The following is a 9,384-nucleotide window of genomic DNA, read 5'->3' on the forward strand; positions in this document are numbered from 1 at the left end:
CAGTGAAGAGCATTGGGGGGGGGGTGGAAACAAATCATACTCTATAGGCTATATTATATGTGTGTGTGTGTGTGTGTGTGTGTGTGTGTACGAGAGTTCATTAATTTGGACAGGCAGCAGTTGCTGCAGGGAGCGGATCTAAATGCCATCAAACTATATTGTATGAAAATCGCAAAATTTCAAATAAATCAAAAAAAATGTTTTAAATTTTTTTGGTCTTTTTGAGACAGGGTCTCCCTGTAGCCCCGGCTGGTCTGGAATTCACTATGTAGACCAGGGTCACTATGTAGACCAAGCTGGCCTTGAACTCGCAGAGATCTGCCTGCCATGTACCACCATGCCCCGCCCCCAAAACAATTAGGAGGAGGAGGAGGAGGGAAGAAGGGAAGGGAAGGGAAGGGAAGAAGGGAAGGAAGGAAGGAAGGAAGGAAGGAAGGAAGGAAGGAAGGAGGAAGGAGGGAGGGAGGGAGGGAGGAAGGAAGGAAGGAAGGAAGGAAGGAAGGAAGGAAGGAAGGAAGGAAGGAAGCTTCGAAGGAAGGAAGCTTTGAAGGAAGGAAGGAAGGAAGAGCTGGGCATGGTGGCACACACCTTTAATCCAGCACTGGGGAAGCACAAGCAAGGGGATCTCTGTGATTTGGAGGTCAGCCTGGTCTATATAGTGAGTTCTAGGTCAGCTGGGGCTACAGGGAAACCCTGTCTCAAAAAGACAAAAAAAAAAAAAAAGCTAGATAAACACTCTACCGGTTAAATTACATCTCTAGTCCTTATTCTAATATTTTCAAACCATAGTTGCAAGGGTGAGGGGAGAATAAGTTGAAAGTAGCCAGCACAGAGCTGACCATATGTTGATGCTGCCTAGGGGTAAAGGGAGGGGATTATTTTATCTGTCAATTAAAGAATTAAAAGGCAGGAAAAAAGTGTTACCAGAAGAATCTTAGTGAGTCCCAGCAGAGCCATCATCCAATACCTGGAAAATCAGGGTGGCCATCTTGGGGTTCTCAGTGTCTTTAATAAAAGAATTTAAAAACAGACTCAAACAGAAATTTGAGGTCAATTTATTAGCGTTTAAAAGAAACTCCCAAGCTGGGCATGGGGGAGCACACCTTTAAACCTAGCACTTGGAAGGCTGTGAGTTTCTGGTTAGCCTGGCCTAGTCTACATAGTAAGTTCCAAGTTAGCTCCGGGCTACAGGGAGACTCTGTCTTATAAAAAAAAAAAAAAAAAAAGAAAAAAAAATTCCCCAGGGCAGGGGTGGGGTTGAGGATTTATAGAAAGAGTAAGGAAACCCAAAAGCATTAGTTAAGGTGTTTGAAAGCATATTTAGTCTCTAACCAGAGAACAAGACAGAAGAAAAAGAAATAGTTCCACCTTTCTATTTTTGGGGTGGGGGAGGTGGCATTTGGGGGGTTTTGGTGGGTTTGTTTTCTTTTGTTTTGAGATAGGGTCTCCCTGTAGCCCCAGCTGGCCTGGAACTCACTATGTAGACTAGGCTGGCCTCAATCTCACAGAGATCCACCTGCTTCTAGCTTGTGCCATCAGCTCAAGTAGTTGCATCTTTCTGAGTCAGGCCTCAGAAAGGTGGACAGACCTAGCCAAACCTCAGCCTGACTGGTGGCTGTACAGACTGCACCAGGGCGTGGGAATTTTGGGAAGAAAAAACATGTTCTCTTAAAATGATCCTGCCTTCCTAGGTATGACTAGAAAAGTCAGGTCCTTAATCTGCCCCACTGGATTAACCCTTAAGGGAGGAGGCAAAGGCATGTCTCTGAAAGAGAGTGATCCTCAGACCCCCTCCCTATCCACTGCCCTCCACCTGACTGGAAATCCCCTTCATTGTTCAAATCCTTTCCTGGTTATCTGTTTATGATTTCTATGAAAATGGTCTGGGGCAGAGGAGATAGAATGTTCTGCCCCGTGAGCTAGCCAATGACAGTATACTTGATACATCTGTGTATGGTCTCTATGGGAATAGACTGGGGCAGAAGAGAAAGAACGTTCTGGCCCAAGTAAGACAGCCAATGGCTGTATAGGTAAAGTCTCTGGAAATCAGCCCTAGATTGTTCCAATCCTTTCTTGGTTATTCTGTGTATAGTTTCTATGGACATCCCCTGCTTTGTGGTTTTTCTGCTTAAAAGCCCTGTGTTTTCACTACAGCTCCCGAGACTGTGTCCCCAACCCGTTGGCTCCAATAAAGCACTCCTTTTTACTGAGACTCAGTGTCTGAGTGGTCAATTTAGGGAATTTTATGGACCCTGAACATCTCCACTAGAGGTAGATTCCATTCTTTCCACTGTGAGGTCTTAAAGGGTTGTTTATGGCACTAAAGAGGCTGATAATTGCTCAGAGGTACATACCAGTTATACCGGATAACTGAAGTAGGAATTCAAGTCTGTGTGATTTCAAAATTCTACAATCTTTCCAGCATACAAGACTGGAAGGATATTTTAAATTTCTATGCAAACTTTTTTTAAAATTTCTATTATTTTTATTTTATGTGTATGAGTATATTGCCTGCATGTAGGTAAGTGTACCCATGTCGTGCAATGCTTGTGGAGGACAGAAAAGGCCGTCAGATCCCCTGGAACTGGAGTTATGGACAGTTGTCAGCTGCCATGGGGGTGCTGGGATTCGAACCCAGGTCTTCCGCAAGAACAACCAGTGTTCTTAACTGCTGAGCCATCTCTACAGCCCACAAACTTTCTTTAAAGATTTATTGGGGCTGGAGAGATGGCTCAGCGGTTAAGAGCACTGATTGCTCTTGCAGAGGACCCGGGTTTGATTCCCAGCACCCACATGGTGGCTATGAACCGTCCTTAACTCCAGTTCCAGGGGAATCTGATACCCTCTTCTGACCTCCTCGGCATTGCACGACACGGGTGCACTCACATACATGCAGGCAATACACTCATACACATAAAATTAAAATAATAAGGCTGGGCGTGGTGGTGCACACCTTTAATCCCAGCATTTGAGAGGCAGAGACAGGCGGATCTTTGTGAGTTTGAGGCCAGCCTGGTATACATAGTGAGTTCCAGGACAGCTGGGGCTACAAGGAGACCCTGTCTCAAAAAGACAACAACAACAACAAAATAATAATAAAAATATATTTTTTAAAAAATTTATTTTTACTTTGCGTGTATGAGTGTTTTACTTGCATATATGTATGTGCCTGGAACCAGATGAGGCCAGAAGAGAGCATCAGATTCCCTGGAACTAAAATTGCAGCCGATTAGGAGCTACCACATGGGTGCTGGGAACTGAACCCTGGTCTTTTGCAAAAGTAGCTCTCTCCATCTCTCTCTGATGAGCCATCTCTCCAGCCCTGAGTTTCTATGTAATCTTAAAATGTTCTTATGAGGGGCTACAGAGATGGCTCAGTAGTTAAAAGCACTTGCTGTTCTTCCAAAGGACCTGAAATCAATTTCCAGAACCCATGTTAAGCAGTTTACAATTACCTATAACTCCAACTCCAGGGTATCCAACATTGTCTTCTAGACTCCACGGACACCCACACACAGTACACATGTATACACAATCACACAAAAATAAATCTTTAAAGAATGTGTTTATAAGAGGCCAGAGTTCTGACTTTCAGATTAGCTTTATTTATTTTGTTTTGTTTGAGATGGGGTCCCATTCTGCAGCCCAGGCTGGCCTGAAACTCATTATGTAGCTCACGCTGACCTCAAATTCACAGCAAACCTCATGCCTCAGCCTCCTGAATCCTGAGATTACAGGCATGAGACACCATATGCAGCCTAAGGTGATTTGAAATATTGCTATTATGAATGTAGTCGTACTCATATTAATATAAATCAGCCTTATTACTCAATCAAGAATTAACTTTTAGGGCTGGAGAAATGGCTCACAGGTTAAGAGCACTTGTTCTTGCAGAGGATCAGCATTCAGTTCCCAGCACTCATTCAGGAGGCTCACAACTCTAGTTTCAGGAGAGCTGACGCCCTCTTCTGGCTTTCTCAAGCACCCAAACTCATGTGGTATTCACTTATGCAGACACACACACACACACACACACACACACACACAACTTTTTAATTTAAAAAAGATTAACTACTAGCATTACATATTTTCTTCTGATCTTTTTGCCATGTATATTTTTACGTGTGTCTATACATGTTTGTGCGTGCACTTTTGTGTACAAGTGTGTGCGGGGGGGGGCAGAGGACAATCTAGGATGTTGCTCCTCAGACATCATACTTTCTTTTGAGACACATGTACACACATTCACAAATATAATAATAATTAAAAGTTTAAAACACAGTTTTATCATTTACCATGTGTGACATTTACTTTTCCTACTCAATAAACTCTGCAACACGAATCCTTGTTGGAATATTGCATATCTCATTGTTTCTTCAGTACATGTTCCTAGAAGTGATATTACTGGGTCAAAGAGGATGGAGACTTTAAAAGTTCACAATTACTCAAGAACTACTGGGTGAAAGAGGATGGCCCATTCAAAACTTTTGAAATAAAAATAAATATTGTCAAACTGCTTTCAAGGAAGGTTTTCTAATTCATACTCACCAGCAATGTGGGAGAGTGCCTGGCTTATATAAATAAAAACATCTGTGCTTTTGTGTGTGTGTCAAATAGTGTGTTTCTATATCTATTTCTTTTTTCTTTTTACTTTTTGGTATTTTTGAGACAAGATCTAAATTGAGCCCCAGCTGGCCTGGAACTCAAGAGATCCATCCTCAGCCTCCTGGAGAGCTGTGATTAAAAGGTGTGCACCACCACTCCCAGTCCTATACCTTTATTTCTGCACAAGCTATGTACATCCTTTCCTGCAACTCGCTTTTCTCCTAGAAGTGACTGACTGCCTGTTCCTATCCTTGGCACTGATCTTTTATGTGTGTGTATTGGGTTTTTTTTTTTTTTTTTTTTTTTTTTAAACAGGGTTTTGCTATAAAGTTCAAGTTGGCCTGGAGTTGGGTGATCTTCTTGCCTGGGATTACAGCAAACACCATCATGCTCAACTTTACTGCGCCAATCATTCTACCAAGTATTGTTTTCTTTCTTTCTTTTTCTCCCCACGATATAATTGTCTCTTCCCCTAGACACACTTTGGTTTTTGAGACCTAGTCTCACGGAGCTCAGACTGGCCCCGAACTCACTATATGGCCAGGACAGTGACCTTGAACTCTTGACTCTCCTGCCCCCATCTGGATTACAGGCGTGAACTACCAAGTCCGGCTATCACTGTCTTTTTTCAAGCCATCCAGTTCCCAATACGTGGCTGCTGAACTCTGGCAAAAGCCCGCAAACACGCGCTCACCCTCGGGAATTTTGCAGCTGGGCCTTTATTTCCCAGGGCAGACTTAAAGAATTCTAAAAATCACTACGGTGGGATTTGATGCAAAGGCGGCGGCTCTACCGTTAGGGAGCAACGTCTCGCGGGAATCTCTGAGGTCCTTGGGACCTCGGACCGGACTACAAACCCCAATATGCAACGCGCCACCAAGGCCCGAGAGCCTGAATGAAGGCTCTGGAGTCAGTGTCAGGTGTCTGCTTGCGTCAGGAGGCGGTCATGTCTCCCACGCCTTTTTCTCCAGCCTGCACCTTGGTCGCCATTTTGTGCGAAAGGTTGTGGAACCTCCGAGTCTCTTCGACTCTATGGTCGAGCATGGGGTTCGACCAATCGTAACCCAGATCTCGGAAAAAGAGCCCGCCTTTATCCGTAAGGAGGCGGGAATTGCCACGAAGCGCCCGTGGAGAGAGAGAACGAAGCTGCAGAAGACCAATAGAAAGGGAGGAACCGATGACGCTGACCAATGGGAATGCGGGGGGATAACGGCCAATGGGAGTGGAGGGACCCCGGGGACACGTGGGGGGGGGGGCGCTAAACGCAGAGACCAAGGGCTACAGCTGTGAGGTGAGTCAGTCACCTTGAGCCGGCGAACACGGTGTCCCGAGGCGGGGCTGCTGGGGAGTGGGAGTGCAGGTGACCGGGGGAGCCAGCAGTCGGCAGGGTTGGGGACTGAGCCGCGTGAAGCAGCATCTAACTCCAGGGATGGGAGAGAGGATGGGGTCTGTAGCCTTATCAATTAATGTTAATTGCCAACGGTAATGAGCGATAAACGGACACTGTTGGGGAGACTGGGGGACAGCTGTGTACCACGGGCAGGATTCTGCACGACGTCTGCCAGTTTCTTCCTCGAGTCTTCCCGAGAGACCTTCCCTTTTCGCAACATTTTCTCTTGGGGCCTGAAGTCAGTTCCTTTGACTTCCGATCTTGGTTGCTTTCCTTCTGCAGACCTTCTGCGTATTAGGTGGTTGACCCCGGAGTCCGCGCTGTCCTAATGACCTCTAATGCCCTACTCGAGGGGTCCGGGGAGGACAAGCGGAGGAAGAGGAGACGGCAGAAGGTCGTCAGTATAAGCAAACAGCCAGGCTTTCAAAGGGATTACTTTCTCTCTTGCAGGTAGACAAAATGCAGACCACCAGGGCATTGCTCATTTCTCCCGTTCTGGTAAGCTGCGGCTCGGGGATGTCCTGTACTGCCGTGTATTGTATGGGGGCATCGTGTTTAATGAATGGCCTGAGAGGAGCTTGGTGTCCTCATGATGATGTTGGCTCTCTTGGGGAGACTATAGGATGTGCGGGTAACCTCTGTTTACTCAGTTCTGTCAATCTGGCTGTCTTGGCTTTCTGAATGTCCTCAGAGAGGCTGAATCTGACCTTTCTCCCTAGTCTGGCCTGGCCATAGCCAGACAACCCTAAAATGGTTTTCGTCAACCCTCACTACATGTTAGAGTGATCCGGGAAGCTTTAAACTCCTAATGCCTAGACTGCACCTTAGATCAATTACATCAGACAGTGAGAATAGAGGTAGAACCCCAAGCAGTTTTTTTAGAACTCCCCAAGTGATTCCAATGTTCTGCCAAGTCTGAGGGCCACTGTACTAAAGAATATTTCCAGAAAGCCATATTACAGGGAGCTCTCCTTAGATGACTGTTCCAGGAGCCACACCAGGCTTTCTGCCCCACTTCATGAAGGGTATGTAGCTGTAAGTACATTTCAGGAACTATCCCCCTCAGGTTCCTTTGGTGATCCAGACACCCTTCCTGTACCTGATGTTTGTCTGAATCCTTATTCTCTATTCTGGGAAAAATTAGTTAAGGCTGTGCCTTTGGAAATGAACTTTGATACCTGGTTTGGTTGGGGTTTTAGTGTTGAGAATTGAGCCCAGAGCCTTGTGCATGCTAAACCTGTGCTTAACTACTGAGCTACATCCCCAGCCTGGTACATGATTTCAAATGGTGATGATTGCTACTGCTGGTAGAGACCTTTTTGATAGAAATCAGAATAAATTAGTTAAAATTCAAGTTCATTAGACTTGTTCTGTTTTGATTTTGTAGTCATTTGGATAGAATTTCATCATCTAGATTTTTTTATTTTCTTGCCTGATTTGGAGAGATATGTCTTTCTGATTTTACAGATCCGCTCCTGTACCAGGGGTCTAATCAGGCCTGTGTCTGCCTCCCTCCTGAGTAGACCAGAGGCCCCTTCTAAACAGGTAAGGAAATAAGACCCCTGGGTTTCCCTAGGCACAGGTCCCTCTGGTTAACTGAGTTGCTTTTAGGCTTAAGGGGAGAGTTAGAGGGTCTTCGATGCTCTTGTAATTCCAAGACTCAAAAGGCAGTCATTGTAGGTGAGACCAGACCTGTCTGGAAGCATCCTAGGACTAACTCCCAACATTCTCCCTGTGTGCAGTGTTCTGTCAGGGTTTGCCAGCTGATTCCTAGCTCGGGTGGGTGGGTCGACAGGGTGGAGCCAACCACCTGTCCTATGCCTCACTACCTCCTTGTTCTCCTAGCCTCCCTGCAGCAGCTCCCCTCTCCAGGTAGCCAGACGGGAGTTCCAGACCAGCATTGTCTCCCGGGACATTGACACAGCAGCCAAGTTTATTGGTGCTGGGGCCGCCACAGTTGGTGTGGCTGGATCAGGGGCTGGCATTGGAACTGTATTTGGCAGCTTGATTATCGGCTATGCCAGGTAAGTTTGGTGCTACCTGGAGTATTTTTGTAGGCTCCACCCCATTTGGGTAAAGTCCCAGCAGGAGAAGCACCCCTCAGGAGACTTCAAGTAGATTTCTTTTACCTTTCAATTCTCCAGTGACATCTGAGTCAGAATTTAAAAATGCATCCCACCTGGCTCACTAGAACTTGCCAAGCTGCTATTCTCCCTTCCCATCCAAATGTCCAGGGGAGATGCAGGCTAGGTCCTCTCTGAATTGCAGCACTCTCCCCGCACCTATGTGCCCTCTGCCCACATCACCAATCTCACCCTTTCCTGTCCCTGGCAGGAACCCGTCTCTCAAGCAGCAGCTCTTCTCCTATGCCATTCTGGGCTTTGCCCTGTCTGAGGCCATGGGGCTCTTCTGTTTGATGGTCGCCTTCCTCATCCTTTTCGCCATGTGAGGCTCCATGGGGTCACCCAGCTGCCCCTGCTGCTTCGACTCCATGCCAGTCCTGGTGCTGGAGTGTGCTAAGCTTTACCATTAAACACAACATTTCTCTAAACCCATATGCCTGTGCCTGTCTTTTGACCCTGGGGATGGCTTTGGTGGAAATCTGAGAAGAGGGACTTGGGTCAGCCATGGCAATAAGGAAGTCACCAGAGCCAGTAAAAAACCCTGCTACAACTGTGGAAACATGGAAGGGTCTGACCATCTCCCACAAGGACTGTGGCTCTCCCTGAGTAATGATGGTTTTTGGTGCTTTGGCCCCTTCAAGTTTAGCTTATCGACAGGTAACATTTGTTGGGTTTTCTTTTCTTTTGGTGTGTTGTTTGCCTTTTTTGAGACGGGGTCTCACTAAGTAGCCCTGACTGGCCTAGAACTCTCTACACTGACCAGACTGGCCTTGAACTCACAGAGATTGGTGTGCCTCTACCTCCCTCCCAAATGCTGGGGTTAAAGGCATGTATCACCTGTTGTTTTTAACATGTAACATTTTTTTAGGAGGTTAATTTGCAGCAAGCTGTGTATGAAGTATTTAACAACAGTCCTATGAATTGTAAGTAGAACCATTAAATTTGTTTTATTTTGGAGAGATCGATGCTTAGGGAAGCAAAATAATTTGTCCAAAGCACAGAGTAGGTTAGAGGCAGAGTAAGCCTAATCATCTAACTGCCACTCATCCCGTCATCCTCCTCCCTTCAGTCCTGCTTTCTTTTTGGTCACACAATTGAGGTAGCATGGATAAGGAGACTAAGTGGAGCTACTGAGCAGGCAGGATGGCTAAGTGAGTAAAGGTTTTTGCTGCATAACCCTAGCCACATGAGTTTGATTCTTAGATTTCACATAAAAGGTATAAGGAGAGTCAACTACAGAGTTGTCCTGTTACCTCCACATGTACA

At 46.0% G+C, this 9,384-nt stretch overlaps 1 protein-coding gene across 3 annotated transcripts; it reads left to right on the top strand.

Moving 5' to 3' along the window:
- Nucleotides 1-5,763: 5,763 nt before the first annotated feature.
- Nucleotides 5,764-8,550, top strand: Atp5mc1 (ATP synthase membrane subunit c locus 1). Of its 3 annotated transcripts, none has more exons than XM_008838294.2 (5): nucleotides 5,764-5,896; nucleotides 6,446-6,493; nucleotides 7,463-7,540; nucleotides 7,841-8,019; nucleotides 8,330-8,550. In XM_008838294.2, the coding sequence occupies exons 1-5, from the start codon at nucleotides 5,822-5,824 to the stop codon at nucleotides 8,442-8,444; spliced, it is 495 nt and encodes a 164-aa protein (XP_008836516.2). In that variant the 5' UTR covers nucleotides 5,764-5,821; the 3' UTR covers nucleotides 8,445-8,550. The 3 variants fall into 3 exon arrangements, with proteins under 3 accessions (XP_008836516.2, XP_008836517.1, XP_029421926.1); XM_008838295.3 differs by having other exon boundaries at nucleotides 5,871-5,965; XM_029566066.1 differs by lacking the exon at nucleotides 5,764-5,896 and adding an exon at nucleotides 6,030-6,051.
- The last annotated feature ends 834 nt before the right edge of the window (nucleotides 8,551-9,384 follow it).

Source organism: Nannospalax galili, unplaced genomic scaffold (assembly GCF_000622305.1).
Source record: "Nannospalax galili isolate Female #2095 unplaced genomic scaffold, S.galili_v1.0 scaffold95, whole genome shotgun sequence".
NCBI classification, from domain to species: domain Eukaryota; kingdom Metazoa; phylum Chordata; class Mammalia; order Rodentia; family Spalacidae; genus Nannospalax; species Nannospalax galili.

Coding starts and splice junctions, on each gene's coding strand:
- Atp5mc1 (XM_008838294.2), top strand. CDS start 5,822: ATGGGAGTGGAGGGACCCCGGGGACACGTGGGGGGGGGGGCGCTAAAC. Junction 6,494..7,462: donor TGCTCATTTCTCCCGTTCTG/GTAAGCTGCGGC, acceptor CTGATTTTACAG/ATCCGCTCCTGTACCAGGGG. Junction 8,020..8,329: donor TTGATTATCGGCTATGCCAG/GTAAGTTTGGTG, acceptor TGTCCCTGGCAG/GAACCCGTCTCTCAAGCAGC.